The sequence below is a fragment of the Oenanthe melanoleuca genome, chromosome 4 (assembly GCF_029582105.1).
Source record: "Oenanthe melanoleuca isolate GR-GAL-2019-014 chromosome 4, OMel1.0, whole genome shotgun sequence".
Lineage (NCBI taxonomy): Eukaryota > Metazoa > Chordata > Aves > Passeriformes > Muscicapidae > Oenanthe > Oenanthe melanoleuca.
In genome coordinates, this window is record NC_079337.1 from 1,021,674 (window position 1) to 1,040,633 (window position 18,960).

At 46.6% G+C, this 18,960-nt stretch overlaps 1 protein-coding gene across 8 annotated transcripts in view; it reads right to left on the reverse strand.

Annotated features, from left to right (window-relative positions):
• Positions 1–18,960, reverse strand: part of SLC4A4 (solute carrier family 4 member 4) — a 143,732-nt gene that overhangs the window by 64,300 nt on the left and 60,472 nt on the right. For all 8 annotated transcript variants that reach the window (XM_056490478.1, XM_056490475.1, XM_056490476.1 and 5 more), the window contains one exon: positions 15,123–15,302. In XM_056490478.1, the coding sequence (XP_056346453.1) occupies positions 15,123–15,302 (180 nt within the window). The remainder of the gene's footprint in view (positions 1–15,122; positions 15,303–18,960) is intronic.

Below are 18,960 nucleotides of genomic sequence, written 5' to 3' on the forward strand. Positions count from 1 at the left end.
TCCAAATCCTCATTTCCAAAAGGTGCTGGAGACCAGCAGGCTGCAGCCAAAAAGGAGATCAACTTTCCAAGTCTCCAAAACTTAAAGTAAGCCCAGAGTAAATACTGTACCTCAAGAAAATGAGCACAAAGAAGTACAAATGCTTTCTAGTCAGTCTCAGCCTCACAGTCCCAAAGTGATTGTAACACAGTCATTGCCAAGGGGCTGAAAATAGAGAGCCACTATCAGCATGTATCAATGGAAGTACCACACAGCATTCCTGCAATCCATAAACACGTAACCTCTCTTCCCTCCCAGCCATAAACCTTCCCTGTAGCTCCTTCTATCTGCACATTAATATTGTTTTGCCTTTTCTCTCCATCTTCAAAGGCTTCCAAAGCAGCCACATTCCCTTTAGACAACAGGAATTAACAGGTTCTCCCCCAGAGCATCACAACTTCCATTTCTTTGCCCTGCTCACGCCTGTCCCAAATTCCTTGGCAAAAACAGCTATAAACATAGGAACTTTGATCAATAGGGGTTTTTAGCACACTTATTAGAAGTGTGCAGTAACCACCGTGGAGGAATGAGGCAAATGTCCTGGTATCTTTCCATTTTTAGAAGAGCACATAATTATGTTAACGAACAACAAAACTATGAGATTAGTCACAGCACTGCAGCGAAAAGAGCCAAGTCACCAAACTTGGATTAGCTGGAGATGTAACGAAGACAAATTAAATATTCTCCCAACCCCAGAATAACATTCAGTTGAACTTGAAGGTGATCTATGGTCTTCCAAAGTGTTTGGAATTTGTCACAGAGTAAGAATTAATTGCCTAAAAAAGGTCTGCTTTTAGCACAGAAGAGCAGGTTTGGGAAATCTAAGGAAAGGATGCACCAGACAATTTCTGACTGGTTGTCAAACAATCCATCTCCTCTTGTGCAGAAGGGCAAAGAAAAGCCCCTTTTGTTGTTCACAGGTATTCTATCCACTCTGGAAAGCAAAGGAAAGAAGACAACCCCAGCCTCCTAAATGCTGCCAAGTCTCAGTTACAAGCCTACAGCTCCAAATGCTGTGAAATATGGGATGTCCTGAAAGCCAACCCTTTCCAGGGCTGGTACCAGCTGTGAGCTGTTACAGGATGCAAGTTATCTGCAGGACTTGGCTTCTCCATAAAGAACTCACGAGGACAAGGCTCCTAAAACCTATTTTGCTCTAATGACTGAGGAAGGACATTAGGCAGAAGTTTCTTCATCCACAAACCTTACACAGCTACCATCTTTTCCAGCTTCTTAATATTGAACACTCCTATAATTAAGACGCACCATAAGCACAAAAAACACTGTATTCCACAGGCATATGGACGTGGACAGAAATTCACAAGTGTTACCACTCTCACACAGAAAAAAAAATGCTATTTTGAGACTGGGAATGAAACCTGAATGCAAAGAAAATGTTTTCTGGAGTAGGATAGACACAGCTGTCCAAGGCAAAAAGGGTGAACACGTTGCTGTGACCACCACCACCAGCTCTTGACAGATGTTTTCACGTGGGACACATGGCAGTGCCTGACCTCCAACAACAGGTGGGTAGCCTGTCTCAGCTGTGACTCAAGGACAGGGTCCACAACTGAATCACTGCTTCCAAGGGGAACTCCAAAGGGAGCTGCTTATCTCCCTGACTCAGACTCAAGAAAGATCCCAACCCAAGGGAATGACCCCTTTTTGATGAGCCCGTTTTCACAACAGTGGGGAGAAACTATGAAAACAGCTGGCAATTCATTTTCTGACAAATGAGCTGGCATTAAGGCAAGTACAAATAATTGGGAAAATGACAAGGTTCCTCCTAAGTACTGCTGGGAGAAGAAAGCTCTTTTATGCTGTTCCACTTCCAAAGGGACAACAGGAGCAGCCATAGAGAGCAGGCTGAATGCTTTCCCAAGAAGACTCATCCCCCTGGGATCAGTTTACAATAAAGCTCAGTGAGGGAGACAGCTCCAGCAGAGCCACACTTTGGGAAAGTCGCACAACCCCTGGGTCAGCCCGGACAGCGGGCAGGGAACTGCCAGTCCAGCTCTAGTCCTCTGTGTTCTGATTGTCCCACTTGTGACAAAGAGAATAGATACAGGAACAGTCATCCCAGCACAGCAAAGCAGCTGAGAGCACTCCCAGGTTTCCCCACATAGCCAGAGCAGCTCCAGTGCGGGTAACTATTTATATCAGCAATCCGCCCGGCACTTCAGCAGATGCTCAGCTTTAAATATGGCTTTAAATCTTCTTGCAAGCAGCCAGGCTAAATATATGCTTTGGGTTAAATTTGTTCCTGGTGCTGTCCTGGGTCACAGCTCTCGTTCTGCCTGCCCTGCTCCTATAGATAGGTGCTGGCACAAGGCATCCTGGCAGCCTGTCCCTGTCCCACAGAGGTCCCTCCCATCCTTACACCAAAGCAGCACCAAGCCCTCGGACAAGGTGATGCTGGAACATCCAACAGTCAAAAATTGCTCACACTTAACCCCAAATGTGGTTTTGTCTGCAGCTGGAAGCTTCTTACTTATTGCCAAAGCCCTAAAGGAACCCACAAGACAAAGAGCAATCTCATTCCAAAGGCAAACAATTCATTACAAAATACTGCCTGCTTTGCATATACATGCATATGTACTTTAAGCAGACGAGGCAAAAGATTTGGAAATCTTCCCCCTTCACCACTGAATAGAAGTCACATTGACACAGCTGGAACAAAGACCAGACTGAGCTCAGTACAAAGACCCCAGCACCATTTTTCTGGGCAGATTCCAAGGCACACTGCCCATCCCTAGACCTTCATCAGTTTCCTGTTCCCCTTCCCATACCCACACATGACATGCATCACTGGGAGCTGCAACATGCTGCAAACCCCTTGGGCCAGGCCAAAGGAAGGTCTAAGTGACTCCAGGATTAGTCTGAACTAGGAATTTAGAGCACCAGTTTGATATCTGAACTGCTCAACAGACAAAATTTAACTCCAAAATAGCCCTTTGAATAACTGCAATCAGCATGTTCTGTGGTTCCTGAGCTGCTGCTTTTGCTTCCAACCAGCAAATGGGATTCTCCAAGCTGTGACAGTCACTTAGCTAAACCAGTCCATCCTCAAAGAATCCCCATTTCTTGCAGCAGATGTGAAACAACTGTTCTGGATGATACTACTTTCCTGTCACTAGGAATGCAGAATATGTTTCAAGCCCAGCTTTAATGCTAAGCCTAGACTAATCCCCCCAGAGAGCTTTAGCTAGGCTTTGCCAAAGGAGCAATTGTTGCCACTAAACACATTTATACTGTTTGATGGTGAGCAGTTTATTCTGCAGAGCAAGCTCCCATTCCCACAATGAAATCCATGCTGAAATGAAATTACTTGAGTGAACTTCTCTTTTGCTATAGACTCATCCTTCTGAAGTTTCCCATCCTTGGCAATTTACCTTGGAACAGGCTGGGACAAGAAAACCATGATATACAAAGTAGGCAGAACAAGTCCCACACAGATAAAGGGAAACCCAAATAAGAGTGAGTCCAACAAAACGGGGTCAGGCATGTTCTCTAGGAATACCCAAAGCTGTGCCCAGCAGAACAGCCAAGTCAGTACTCTGCCTGGGAGCAAAGAGCAGCAGCAGCAGCACCCTTCTCTTCACTGTCTGGAGCCTGACACGTTTGCAACACGGCCCAGAGAGCTTTGCCCAAGACCAAAGGCACACACTGAAATTCTCCACATCCATTAAACTCTTTCCTAGCCCCAAAGCTTCCATTGCTTTCATGGACTTGAAACCAAGCAGTTTCAGGTGACTTCTGTAAGCACATTTCCTCATCAGGACAACCCCCTGATCTACCTCACCCAACAAAGAGACCCCAAATAACCCCCAAAACTCTGTGGATCCATCACTTGCCATGTCCCCAGTGTGTTGTTGTTTTCACACAGCCTACTCCACCATGGTGTGTTTGATGTGAAACAGAACCACTCCCACAGGAGATGTTAGCACCCTCCTACTGGGACAGTGCCTGGCACACCACATCCAGCCCATGGAATGTGAATGAAGGTGCAGTGTCTCCACAAGAGGTTTCAGTATGGCCCATCTGGAGCTCTCAGACAGGGAATGCACAGGGCTTCATCTCTCTTGTAGAGAGACTCACTCACCTGGAATACATTCCTTTATCCTCTCCCAGTCTGAGCGACACCCATCTCTGCCCAGATTTGGTGCACACTTGCTAAGTGCCTTGAATATCTAAATGTTGTGGTTATCTAAATGCTATGGTTTCAGAATAACTTCTCTGCTCTCTCTGCACCAAGCACACCAAGTTTCACCACCTCCAGCCAGCTGTGTGCTCTTCCCAATGAGTGGCGCTCTTCAGTGGTGTCCTTTTCTCCTGACTGATGACTCACATCCTAAGAGCCACTTATCTGAGAGCACTACCCCAGGGCCACAAAGCCACCCGTGCTCCCCAGCCAAGGACTGTGCTGTGGCTGCAGCATTGCCAGCTGCTGTCCTTATTCCCTTATCACAAAGCTGATCCACCATCGGTGTCATGCATCCCACTCAAACCACACTTGCCAGCTCCCACGGGGCCAGGCACTCCACATCCTGTGGCTGGGTTTCCCAGGGGGAAAGTCCAGCTGGCTGACAGGGGAGCCAGCAGGCTCTTACGGGGTTTGACACCTATGCTTTCTGCCTCCTTCAACCTCCCAGCTCCCTTCCCCTCAGCACTGCCTGCAGTCAGGACAATCAGTTGGCTCCAAGGAAGCAGAGCATGGATTTGAACTCCTGCCCTGCTCCAACAGGGAGGAGCTGGGTTATTAATGAGAGCCTGGAGGCCAAGCCCAGCCAGCCCCAGTGCTACAGAGCTGCCCCCAGAGCAGGAATACAGAGGGTAACTGCTGGAGGTCTCACAGGTCAGGATGCTCAGAACACCTCTCCTCTCCTGCCCAGCCCTGCAATTCACAGGCTGTTACACACCCACAGCTCAGGGCTCGACCAAACACCCCTGCTCCATCAGATGAACTCCGTTCCCAATTCTATATTTAAATATCAAGGTCTCCAGCTGGAAGCAAGCCTTGAGCACATCCCAATCCCACATTCAGGCCGGGACTAGTCCTTCCTAGGCTTCCCTACAAAGAGCAGGAAAGGCTCTGCTGATTTCTGCATACTTTTATTTCCATGTAACTGCTGAGGCCTACAATGCCCTTCCAGGGGTATCCAAAGCAGAAGGAAAAGGCGCCACAAGGGCTCTGCCTTTTCAGAGCCATAAATCCAGCCATGCAAGTACAAACACATCTCTGCAGAACCACTTAGATCTCAGCTAACATCTGCTTTCCTCTTCAGCTTGCAGATGACCAAGTTCTTCCTACACATAATTTTGATGTACTTAATATCATTATTTTAAAGTTCACTCAGTGGGTAAGAAATCAGCAAATAAATCCAAGCAAAGACTCTCCTCTGCTTGAACAGATGTCGGATCAGGATTCAAAGCTGAGCAGAACAGCCCACAGCTCTCAAGGATTTTATTTCAGATTTCATCCAGATTTATTTTAACAAATACACCATTTTTTCTGGGAAATGGCTGACACTAACCAAGTGGAAAGGAAATAATTTTCAATGATCAAGTACTAGAGCTGAGGCCTTCTCTACTCTATCTTGTTCATTCTTCAGGTTTTTGACATGGAAATCTCAAATTCCATTTCCTTCCATGGTGGCCCTTTGGCTGCCAGTGCTTCAAATCACAGCTACAAGAGCCAATTTTGGCTTACCAGGAAGTCAAAGAGATAAAAGTCAGAAGAGATAAAAGAAAGCACCTCTTGCCTCTCACTAAGTTGCTGTTTCCTCAAGGCATGGAGACATTCACAACACAGCATCTGCTCCAAACTTCAAAGCACGATCACCAGAATCACTCCATCAGAAACAAACCCAGGAGTGGGTCCCTGGACTCGACCCACAGCTGCAGCAGAGACAGCCTGAGCACAGGCCTTGCCTCAAGAGCATCTGCAAGGGCAGAGGCTTGGGCTCCTGAGCTATGACAAATGCATTTATTTCAGGGTTCACACCAAGTCCTGCTGGAGCCATGTCCACAGGGCTGCAGAGAGAGCCCTTTGCTATCAGCTCAGTATTCTGTATGGAATTGATTGGTTTTTCTTCTTTTTTAACACTCCCATTTGGTCATTCCAGCCTGCTGGCACTAGAGTACAGCAGGTTTTTGGCCTCAAGACTTCTGGATCCCTCTCCAAATGTTTCTTAATCATCTAATTCCCTAACAGCTTCCCTGTGCAATTTAAATTATCTGCATTGTCATTGTGCCAGCTCTGTCTGGAGGAGAAGATAAATTGAGGGTGCCAAGTGAAAAGGGGAAGGGCTCAGAAAGCACTGGTAGCAGGGAGAAGGGAGCAGCCCTGCAGTCCCACAGACATCCCTGCATTGCTCTCACCACTCTGCTGAAATGTCAGTTGATTCCACTCATTAGATCAGCAGCATCTGCTGCCATCCCAGCGCTGCCATCTGTGCACTCATTTCCCAAACCTACAATCCCAACTGGAGGTTAGTAGGTCATGGACATAATTCTCTGCCCCTCCTGGCATGAGAAGAGACTCGCTTCCAAGCCCCAGGGAGCACTGAGAGCTCCCCCTGTTATCCATCCTGACCCTCCCAAAGAGGCCAAGGGCCCCTTTCTGAGGGCAGAAGCAAGAAGTGACTGCAAACTTACCCCAGCTCTGCTGATGGGCAATTTACTGGTGAAAGAACAACAATTTAAAAAATTACACCAGCTTCAAGAACAGCTAGGAGCAAGGATCAACATCTGTAATGGTCCTGACAGAAGAGTTCAGTGAGGTTCACAAGAGGCAACTGAAAACACAAAGAAGGGTTCAGAGAAGATAATCCAGGTGTTGGCTCTCAGGTGTTGGGATATGTTTACATATCCCAAGAAATGCAGAGCTCTAAGGTGGCTTGTTCCCATATTGTCCAACAGATTTGCATGGAGTTTCATCCAGAAAGGGCAGCTCTGCAGTGCCAACCATCATGTCCCAAACTCAGCTGGACAAACAGCTCTGGCTTCAAATCAAAATGCTTCTGAGATTTTTTTCCCCACATGGTAAATTCCTTGGACTTTTCTGTCCCTTAGCAGTTTCACGTGAATGCAGGGAACAGAATTAGGCAAAGCATTAAGGTGGCTTAGGTAATTATAGTGGCACATATTATCATCAGTTCAAGACACAAGATTACCACAGCAAGCTCCAGTCAAAGCAGGTCTTCCCCACATGAGGAAAGGGACCAGCTTCTTTTTTGCTCTAAAACACAAACAGCCTACCCTGTCTGAGTGGGAATAAAGACCCCATAAACTCTTCCCAAAGGCATCTCTGCTGGTACTGGAACTCAGAGGAAGTTTCAAGCTGAAGCACCACTTCCAATCCACCAAGCAGACAGTTAGACACCCTGTGGCTTTAAATACCACTTGAAGGTTATATTGAATTATTTTCTTCTACATCTACATGAGTAATTGTGTCCCCTTGGGCCAAGGGAGATTTCTATGAGAATTGCCTGGTCAGGAAAAAAGCAGCAAAGACCATTCTCAATTAAGAAAGGCTTAGTCATAGATTTAAGAAAACACACAGTTAATTGAAGTAGAAGAGACCAGTAAATGAAAATACTGTGTCACTAATACCTACCCCAACACCAAAGGATTTTGAGACTGAACTTGCTTTGCAGGATATTTTCCTGTGTTGCCCAGACCCAATTTGTCAAATAATTCTTGCTATTTTACCTCAAACTTTGCCACAATTAATTTAAGATTAACCTGCTGGGGTTTGGGAATTTAACTCTTCTCCCAAGGAGCGGTTACAGCTATAGAAGAATCCTAACTTTGACTCACCCAAAAACTATTTCTATCAGTTCTTCAAATTGCAGAGAAAACTTAGAGGTGTGGCAGGAGGGCAGCAGCATTCAGCTGTGAGAGCAGCAAGAAGTGTTTGTACTTCTTACTCAAATTCTTTTTTTTACTTCACAGCTGTGGATCTTGATCTCTTCAAGTTGACAACAACTGAAGTGGAATTGCTCAACAGCCCTGCAGTCTATACTGGTGTTACTGCCATGGCAACTGCCTTGGTTGGTTTTTAAGGATGGAAAGAGTGGAGGCAGGTTTTAAAAGCTCCCAGAAGAGCTGGCACTGTGCCTTTAAATGCACTGCCCCCAGGTATAATCCTCAGCAAAAGCCCATTAGCATTTTATCATTTCTTGATTTCATTTCCCCTTCCTCCCCCAGTGGCTGCTCCTTTCAGACACCCCCAGACATCTCTGAAGAACTCAGACCTGAACAATTTCATCCAGTTCTCTGCAAAGGTGGAAAATTCTCTCCTCTACAGCCACAGTATTCCATGCCCAGCTTGTGACAGCTTCACATGGCACATGACAACAGACTACTTTTCGCTCCTCAGTTCCGCTGGCATCATCACAGTCCAAGGACCACTGAAATCCCAGGAATACAGGACTCTTTCTAGATCCTGCATGACACCTGAGGCACCCACCAGCCTCCCTGCAGCTGGAGGTGGGTGACAAACGCTGAGTGACACGAGCACTACTGGAAACACAAGGAATACACAAGGAATAAGTCAAGCTGGAGAAGGGAATTTCAGCCCATAGTGCTGATTTCTTTTGAGGAATCACGCACAATAGGGCTGGGCTGGTTTATGTGGCTGCACAGTCCCTTCCAAAGGACATTTGGTGGCACTCCAGAGGCTGAGGAAGGACAGAGAAGACAGAAGACAGAGAGTGTGGGGAAGGCTGCTGCATTAGGGTGAGATGCATTTTCCCTTGCACGAGGCCCCTATGAAGTCTCCCAACACAGCTCCCAGGACTGGCCCAAGGGCAGTTGGTGGCAGGGGGAAGTGCAGATGCCACGTGCCACCTCTGACCACATCCTATAGGTACCTGAGCCATGCCCAAACTTAATCAGGCAGTGCACAGTACTCATCCAGGGACAACTACTGTCCCCCAGCCCTCACTCTGAAATACAATCTCAGAAATTACCCTGAAGGAAAAAAATCTCATCTCCCAGACCTTTCTACGCTGGAAAAGAATTAATCCCCTGTACCTGAGGCACTCAGCATTTGTCTTAGGAACCAGATTACTTGCTGCTTTTGTGTTTGGGAGCCTCAGTACACACCTCGGGGGGAGGAAATTTAGTTCTACCTTTTATCACGCCCACCAGAAATCTGCTCTTTGCAAGCTAATAAAAAAATCCAAACCTGACCTCCTTTCCAAGCTGTCATGAGCAAGGAATGAAAGCTCCATGCTGCATGTTCTGCATTTACCTAAAGGAGATGGACATTCAGAGTAAGGGAAGTGCAAAGGGTTTTAAACAAACACAAGTGTTCATAACAAGCCCTGATGTGATCGGTTCATGCACAAGTCAAAAAGAAAGACACTCACAAGTTCAGGCAAGGGTTGTTGCAAAAGGAGCATTTTTTTAATTCTCTGTCCAAGTGAAAGCCTGTACTCTTTGCCAAGAAGAAAAGGAAAGCCTTTCACTTTGATAGGTGATGTCTAGATCAACTCAGCTCACCATGTCCCTTCATCCTGCCCAAGTGCCTCAGTGGGAGCTGGGGGGCTTTGCAGTGAGGCCAGAGGAACAAGAAAAATGCCATCCTGAGCCTCTCCTGGAAGAAGAGCTGGAGTAAGGAAGGGGTGAAGGCAGACAGGTTTAGCTGCTGCTGGAAGTACCCCCTCCAACACAAATCTCTTCTCTGTCACTCCCACACCTCAGTAAGTCCTTCCAAGTGCCACCACTGGCATCTTCCTGGCTTCACACTGACACAGGGCAGGGTTAGATCAGATATCAGGGAGACACTCTTCCCTGTGAGGGTGGTGAGGGTGCCCAGAGACACTGTGGACACCCTGAAGTGTCCAAGGCCAGATTGGACAGGGCTTGGAGCATGCTGGTAATGGAAGGTATCCCTGCCCATGCTTTGAGGTCCTTTCCATCCCAAAGCACTGATGCTGTGGTTGTCAGGCTGTGGAAGCAGGGTGGGCTGCAGGCAGCTGTACCCAGGCAGTCAGACACTGATCCCAGCAATCCCAGCTGGGTCTGTCTGTCTGTCCTGGCTTACACAACGCTCCTGGCAGGGTGGGAACGGAGCAGAGCCAGGGCTGTGTCAGCACAGGGCCTACATCCTCACCTGTGCCCTGCCCACAGCCACCTGCCCCAGCACCTTCCCATGGCCCTCACCACAGACACAGCCCTGCCAGCCGCTCTGACAGGCCCAGCTGTGCACAGAGCACGCCTGCAGCCCAGCACTCATTAGCTCAGTGTTTAATTTACCTCTGCATTGCACTACACTGCACCTCAGCACGCTCCCTGCAGCACTGGAGGGGCAGCAGAAGGTCTGTTTGAACTGACCCCAGCCCCTGGGACCAGCCCACAAGCCTACCGTGCAGTTCTCAAAACCAAAGCACCACGGTTCCCTTCCATTTATGGCAAAGGCTCCCTGACCACTCTCCCTATGTAAAACATCAATACAAAAACAATTCAGCTTTGGCCATCCTGCCTGGATTTCTCAGCTACTGTCAGTACTCTCACTATGGTGAGCTGGGGCTAAAAGCTTTTGGAAAATCCCACCCTATGTCTTAAAAAGTCAGGAAGCAAACTGGATAGCTGAAAAATCCAGTGACACGAACAGAGAGAGAACTCTTGGCACAGCCCTGACTGTGCTGCATCTGCCCTGCTAAGTAGGCTCATTTATTTCCATCCTGTAGCTCTCTCCTGCTATTTATAGCACCTGCAACAATGAGCTTTCAAGGTAGACACCAAGCTTGAGCATTCCTAAATACATGTCTAAATATCCTTGCTGAATTAATTTGATCATTTTATGAATGGCCTGTTCCAGTCAGACTGGCACTCTTCTCTGGAAATCCCAGAATGGTTTGGGTTGGAAGGAACCTTAAAGATCTGCTCATTCCAAAACCCTGCCATGGGCAAGGACACTATCTACTATCCCAGGTTGCTCCAAGCCCTGTCCAATCTGGCCTTGAACACTTCCAGGGACGAGGTGTCCACCACTTCTTTGGGCAACCTATCATATGGGGCATTGTCCACGACACACTCTTCCTGCAAAGCAGGCACTCCAAGCTGGGAAGCAGGACCAGAAACTTACCTCCCTCCAGCACAAATCTGATCCATCCAGCCAAAACCTCACCTTGACTGGGAGAGATGCACTCCATGAGGAATGGCAGCACTAGCCCCAAACAGCACCTTACTGAAATGACTTCTCTGCAAACATGAGAAGTGCTCCTCCAAACCCACATCTAAGGGCTCAAGAGAGGATTTTTACTAAAACCCTCAAGAACTATTGCTGGGGCGTGCAAGAGGAATTCTCTGAGCCAACTGGAAACCTTTACAAAGCTTTGATATATCATCCTTCCCATCTCTATATGGGTCCTCTTAGCCCTGCTTGTAGGTATTCCAAAATTTAGATTCTGCAGTCATATTTATCAACATGGCAACATTCTGACACCTGACAAAAATCAGGTTTTACTTTCTTCAGGGCTGCAAGCACTAAGAGAATACTATTCCTTGGCAGTAAGAATTTGTCAGAGCCACAAGTGGTTTTAAAAAGTCAGTAAAGTATTGCAGCACCTGGGTTTGGGCCAGGAAGGTGAGCCAAAGTGACTTGGAGGGCAACCAGACAATGTGAAAAAGCCCTTCTCAGATCAAGTAGAAATGCATTTCCTCATGGGAAAATCTCTGCACACCTGTAGTAAAGAAGGAGGAAGAGGGAAATGGACTCAGAGAAACTTCATCTGCCTTCCTTGTTCCTCCCTTGTCTCATCCCTTGCAAGCAGCAGCAAACTGCACCGACCTCTGTGTGCTGACACAAGCACCAGCAGACCCGATGAGGCAGAGCCTAAAAAGCGTTCCTCCTTCCTGGCCCTAAGTGGAAGCCAAGGCTAGGCTGGCTAGAGGAGGTGCTGGGATGTTTCACCTGCAAGAGGGATTTGTCATCGTCTGCAGTCCTGCCTGAGAACCAGGGTGTGAATGCCAAAGTTCCCTGAGAGCAGAGACAGCCCCGCAGGCCTGGAATGTCCTGAAAGGGCTCTGCAGAGGGAACATTGCCTTCCTGCCTCCTCCTCAGTCTGTCAGAACATCCCTGTCTGCTTTTGTGCAGGAGGCTTGGTTCCCAAGCAATCATTTCCTTAGGATAAAACCTATCTGCACAGGTTCCATCTGCCCAACTCTCTCCACATGGGAGAGCTGAAGGTTGTCTATAAACTACACAGTTTGGCTTGTTTGGCTCAGCTGGACACAGGCTAAAAAGAATAAGGACTGGCATTTCCAGACTGCACCAGTTCCCAAACACAGAGGCACAGCTAGACTGGTTTGGAACTGGAACAAAACTTTTCTAGGGACAACTCGCATTTCTGGACCTATTTATTCTCTTGCTAGCATCAACGGACATGTCCCATCAGGTTTGGTTGATGTGGGCAGCTTGACCCAGTGAGTCAAACCCAGACTTGGTCAAAGTCTAATTGCAGAATTTTCACCCAAGAAGCTGAGAAATCATTTTCAGCTAAGATACTGAAGCTTAGTCTTGTGGTCCTTAGGGACAGACCAAGAAATCCAAGTGATGCACCAAACCACAACTTAAGTTTCTACCCAGGAAAAACAAAGGTGTCCATAAACACGACCATCAAGTCGTTCCTTGAACTTCTACAAATTATTTTAACAACTACATTATTAAAGATTTTGCAAATCAAGCTCTATATATTTGTCCTTGAATTAGAAGATAAATTAAATCACCAGTTCTATAGCCAAGCTGAAGTGACAGTGTCGAATACTAGCCAAGATGATAACTGCAAAACTCAACAAAGAGAAGAACTCTATAAATTCAGGATTTCTTAAACTGAGACATGTTGTACCAAAACTCACAATGTTTGAGGTTTCATCATGTCAGATCAGATTTTGCTTGTTTTAAACCACTAAGCCCTCACACATATTTCAGCTTCTGATATAACACACTCTCCACTGACTGCATTAAATGTATGTAATACAGTTCATTTCAGCTTTCTTCCAACTCCATTAAAGTTACTGTGCAGTATTTCCCAGCTCTTCGTCTCTAATATTCTTTTGAAACTGAATTTGAGCCACCTACCCCTCAATCAATGCCTATTATGGGATGAAGATTAAAACCCCAGGGTTCTAACTGAGGTTTCTTGCCAGGATTGCCAGCACTGGACACCAGCCTAAGCTGGTACATGCTGCCTGGAGAGAAATGGGCTTCTGTTGGACACACTTGTGTGACATAGCTGGTGGAGGGGAAAGAAAGGCTTCTTAGAAAGCAAAAGAAAAGGTGGGAAACACAAAATTCAGGTCAGCTCTGAAGACAAGAGTTTCAGAAGAGAAACAACCCAGGGATATGAGGTAACTTGTAATTCCAGACAGTAATCTGACTACCCCTCTCCTTTGCAGAGTTCCAAGCTAACTGAGCCAGCTCGTAAAAAGATCTGGCCAGCAGCATGAAACAGCAGGTCCCTGCAAGGACCTGGAAAAGTATCTGGATACCTGAGATGGTGAACAACAGAGAAAAGAGCCCAGTGATGGGGTGTGAATGCTACTGCATGGGACACCTGGAACATTTATGCCATTCCACTCCAAGAATCTGCAGTGCAAAGAGGTCAGGGTGGAAAAGCCTATGGGAAAGCTGCAGCTGGAGAGTGATGGAAAGACTGCATATTTTCACATGCAGGTGTAAGTGAAGATAGGAACATATTACTGCATAGAAACAGAGAAAAAACACCATGAACCCCTCCTCAAATAACACAGACACAATGATGGGCAAAATGAAAGGCAGGACATGAAAACCTAATGGAAGAAATGGGTTTTCAAGAATAGGTACACTTAGCCCATGGAAACAATTCCCCTGGGATATGACACATTCACAAGTGAAAAAGGAATTTCTCCAGGCCTTGTCACCTCCTGCGTGCAGAAGAACAGGTGTAAACATAAAAATTAAGTTTAAAACATTTCAGCTCTTGAAGATGGGTAATTATTCAACTGTAAAACCAACTCCGTTTCTGAGCGCTGGCAAAAAACCTTCTTTGAGACAAACAGGGAACAAGAGCTGGGAAAAGCAAATGGGATCTGTGACTTGCCTTCCTTTCCAGGTACTGTTCTCTGAAGATGGTAACCAGGCTAAAGACATGACTGATCTACCTCATGCTACTGTCTCTATCTACAGCAATTACCCAGCAACACGAGTTCAAAATGAGAAATGAATGTATTTCTTCAATCCAAGATCCAGTCACATGGGTCTCTCACACAGGAGGCATTTTTCCACTTAGAAATTAAGTTGCAACCATCTGGAATTATGCTCAACAAACCAAGCTGTATCACATCCTGGGCTGCATCCCCATCAACCTTCCCATCTCCTCCCTGGTCCTGCCAAAGCAGCCACCTCCCACATTTCAGGACAAGCTTGTGGCCAGCAGAGAATACAGCATGAAGAAGGCGACCCTGTGACAGTCTCTGCACCAGCTAAGTCTCTGTCCTCTGCTAAACAATTCTGGTGGGAATAGAGGCATGGGGCATCCAAAATGGACCTCACCTGCCTGTCAATATTTAGATATTCAATTCCAACACATACTCAAACATACAGCAATGCTCCATTTCATTCTTCTTTTTGCTTTCAAAACCTAAAACTGGCTGATTACCAAAGGGAAAAAAAGCTGTTAGCACTGCAGGTTAGTGACACATGAGGCCAAACCCATGGGGTGGTGGAATTCCAGAGCGTGTGTACATCCCAGAGCCAGGGCAGAAGCTGCAATAGATCTACCCAGGCACTACTGAGTCTTTGCCCTTGCTTGCTATCTCTTTACACACAGTGTCATATTGCTTTTTAAACATTTGGCCTGTTCCTGCCTGGCATCCGCCCAAGGGCCAACTCAGGTGGTGCAGAGGGATGAAATGTCTGCTCTGGCCTGTGCCTTTTCCAGGCCACAGCAGCGATCCCACAGCAGCTGGCTGAGACTGCTCCAGCCCTGCAACGTGAGACGATTGTTTTTGTGGATCGAGTTTTGTCCTCTGTCAGCAGATCCCTGGACAACAGAACATTGCAATGAGTGACAACTGGAACCAGTACTCACTGAGTGGTTTAAGGATGCTGCTGCTTGTCTCATCAGCGTTTTCTACGTCTGATTTGTCCGAGTAGTTCTCCGAGATTTTCTCCTTTTCTTTCTTTTCTTTGTGCCCAGGTCTTCTTCTGTGACGCCTCCTCCGCCTGTAGCTCTTCGGCACGTGGACCCCGATGTAAATGGTGTGGTGACCTGGGGAACACAAGCACACCAACATTAGCTTCAGCACTCTGCAGTTTGGGCACTGCTTTGGCCTGGAAGGGACCTTGAAGCTCATCTCATTCCAAAACCCTGCCATGAGCAGGGACACCTTCCACTAGCCCAGGCTGCCCTAAGCCACATCCAGCCTGGCCTTGGACACAGCTTCTCTGGGCACCCTGTGCCAGGGCCTCACTGCCCTAACAGGAAATAATTTCTTCCATATATCTAACCTAAACGTCCCCTCTTTCAGTTTGAACTCATTACTCTTTGTCCTATCCCTGTTTCCCCTCTTTGCTGGCCTAATGTTCATTAGTCCTGGCTTCTTTTTGTCTCCAGATGTGAGCTTGGAGCTCTGTAGCTACCATTTGGAGAAGTATTTTTGTCCCATCATTTCTGAGAGCACATGCCAGTGCAGACTAGGATAACTGTCCTTGTGACTTATTTAAATACAAAAATAAACCTCACAGAAGGCCACCGCACTCATTTTGTAATATCAAACAGAGTGCTTTTCAAACACATTCTACACTAATTTTTCCATTTGTTTTACCAAATACAGTGGCTGAACTTAACAACTACCTCATGCCAAGTGATTCAGTTGAATTGAAGAGCTTAGACCAACAAAATCTACATCAACTGACTGTGCAGTCCATTGTATAACAAGTGCCAAAGGACCATTAGGTACCTTACACAGGTGCTACTATACAGGTCCCATGCTCTAAGTACCATTAGGGTGTTATTATAACACACCAGAGGAGGAAGAACTACTCACAGAATTCCTATCAACTTTTACTTGACACTTGAAAAAGAAAAATTAACTAGTAACAGAAGAAGTGCCAAATTTCATACATGGGCTGTAAATCCCAAGGATGCCCTTGCACTGAGACCTGGATTTCAAACTAAAGCACTCCAACTACATTATTTGCCAATGGTTGTGCCCTTTTTGTGTCTGATAAAAATGTTTTCTTTTCAGGGCTTTCTGCACTTTGTCAGCTTGGGATGAATATCCCATGCTTACAGAAACCACTTACACGTCGTCTTCTCAGCCCAGACCATTCAGACATCTCACTGTAAGCTGTAAAAGCAGCTCTTACAAAAGCAACTCCTGTGAAATGGGAGTTGGATTCTGTACCTTGGACCAAGGTTGGTTTCCCCATTTCCATCCCAGAGTGGCCGAATGGAGATTTCGTATGAACAGACTGAGACAAATTTATCTCAATGAATGACCCACAAACTAAACATATATCTCTTAATTCCTCCTTTTGATAAATCCAATCTTGGCAACCAAACAACCGAAAATGAAGGCACAAAATACTCCATTTCTGTAACAAACTAATTTGCCAATGAAAAACAACCCTGCATTTGCCATTCCTATCTCCACACACCCCTGAGGGCAGCCGTAAGGCCTTTATTTTGCATGTGTGAACCTTTATTTTGCATGTTTGCTCATCTTGTTCCAGCCCCTGCCATGGGCAGGGACACCTTCCACTACAGCAGTTTGCTCCAAGCCCCATCCAACCTGCCCTTGGACACTTGCAGAGATGGAAGAAAGAGGATTCTGGAGCTGAGCAGGGGTCAGTCCCAGGCAGTGAGAGGAACAGTGGCAGAACAGGGTCCTGTGTCTGCTGCCCTCTGCCAGAATCACCATCTCTGAGGAATGGGATCACCACAGAGGGAAAGGGCAGAGCCACACAGACATCTGTAGCACAAAGACTTCCCAGAGCAACACGTGAAGATGCAGTTTAGCTCTTGCGTGCCAAAGGACACCCAGAAAGCTCTCCCAGCAACTGGAAACATCAGCTTTAAGGTGGCAGATGGCCTGAGTGCCACACAGGGACAGGGAAGGGGAGATCTCATCTGAGCATGAGCAGGAGCTGGAGGGTGGGGGTGACCCCAGGCAGACAGGGCAGTGGTAGCCCTTCCCAAGGCATTCTCACACCCAAAACTCTATCCAAAAGCCATCTCTATTAAACAACATCCCCCTTTGAATCACTGGAATTCTGTGGTCAGCTTGATAATAGAAACACATCATAGTGAGCCTGCAGTCTTAATACTTTAATATGCTGCCAACAGAACTGGACAATCTCTTTAATCTTTGGACCACGTGTGCACAGCACAGATTTTGGTAATATGAAACTCACTTGTATATACGCAGGCTAACATCTGCATTACTTTGCTGTTTTCCCTAGGCTGAAGGCAGAGACTTATTTAATGTTCCTTGCTGTGCTGCCCCCGCCCTCCCCCAGACTGTTCAGGGAGGCCAAGCAAGACATTTTCCTTCTCTATGTACTTCAAGTGCTTGGCATCTGCTTATATTGTTCCAAATGCTGAGATAATCTTCTAGGCTCCCTTCCCAAAGCGCCTGGAAGGAAACAATTGACACATACTCTCAATGCACGGGGCTCCTGGGACATTTCCGACTCACCGGGGAACCCGGCCTTTCCCATGAGAACCACAGCCTGGGAAACGAAACGTGACACCACAGGGATCAATGGGGTAACCCAAAGCTGCTCTCCTATACACCCACCCAGCACAGCTCCAGCTGAAGGGTGCTCCCACGGCCCTCCCTGCTCTCCCCAGGACATTCATTATCCTCTGGGTGCGCTTTGCACTTAAACTCACTGTAGCTGAAACCTTTGACTTTTGTGACCACAGACAATGTTTACTGTGCCCCAAGTCCACTACAAAATAATTTCATCTCATTATTAATAACACAAAAAGCAGTCATCATCAGGGACGTTCTCCTGGAAAAACTCAGTTGAAACCACATCTTTTGCATTACTAAGAGCTACTGAAGAACAGCAGTTCATGATTCAGCACCCAGACTGGGAGTTTGGGCGTAGGAGACTCCCTGAATCAGTTTTACTGATGAAAACCCACTGTGCATCACTCAGCTGAGGTTCTGTGAAATGCAGCATTCCCTCCCTGCCTGCAGGAATATCTGCTCATCATCATCAAGGCTAGGCTGGACAGGGCTTGGAGCAAAGTGGAATGTGTCCCTGCCCATGGCAAGAGTGGTGCAGTTAGGTATCCTTAAGGTCCCTTCCAAACACAACCATTCTGAGAGATCATTTTATGATGATCCTCTCCATTTTTAAGCACTAGTTCTTTTTAAAAAAGGGTACTAGGGAATGGCTTTTGCTCAGCAAAACCAAAACTCAGTCACTTAGAGAAAGGATCTGAAAGTTATAGGATCAAAGGATAAAGTCTGCCTGCTGCATCTAAGAAGGAATCCTTTCCACATGACTGGATTCTTGAGACTCAGAGTGTGGTAAGACCAGCCCATAAAAAATCTCACACCAGCACCTTAGAAGAAAACAAGATAAAAATCTAATATTAAAAATGTATAAAGGACTGAAAATAAGCTGAGCATTAGCAGTTTTTACCCAGCCCTTGTTTTTCCTTTAAAGACTCCTTTGCAAAGAACAGGGAGAGTCATATTAAACCAAATCAGATTGTGACAGGCACATGTGGTCACAGGTGGCCACAAAGCCAAAATCCTCCCCACCCCCTCTGGCCAAATATTTTGGGCCTCCTGAAAAATGGGCTTTGCTCAGGATGCCCCAGCCACATCACTCAGAGGCCTATGGCATGGGATTGGAATGAGATGACCTTTAAGGTCTCTTCCAACCCAAACCACTCTGTGATTTCA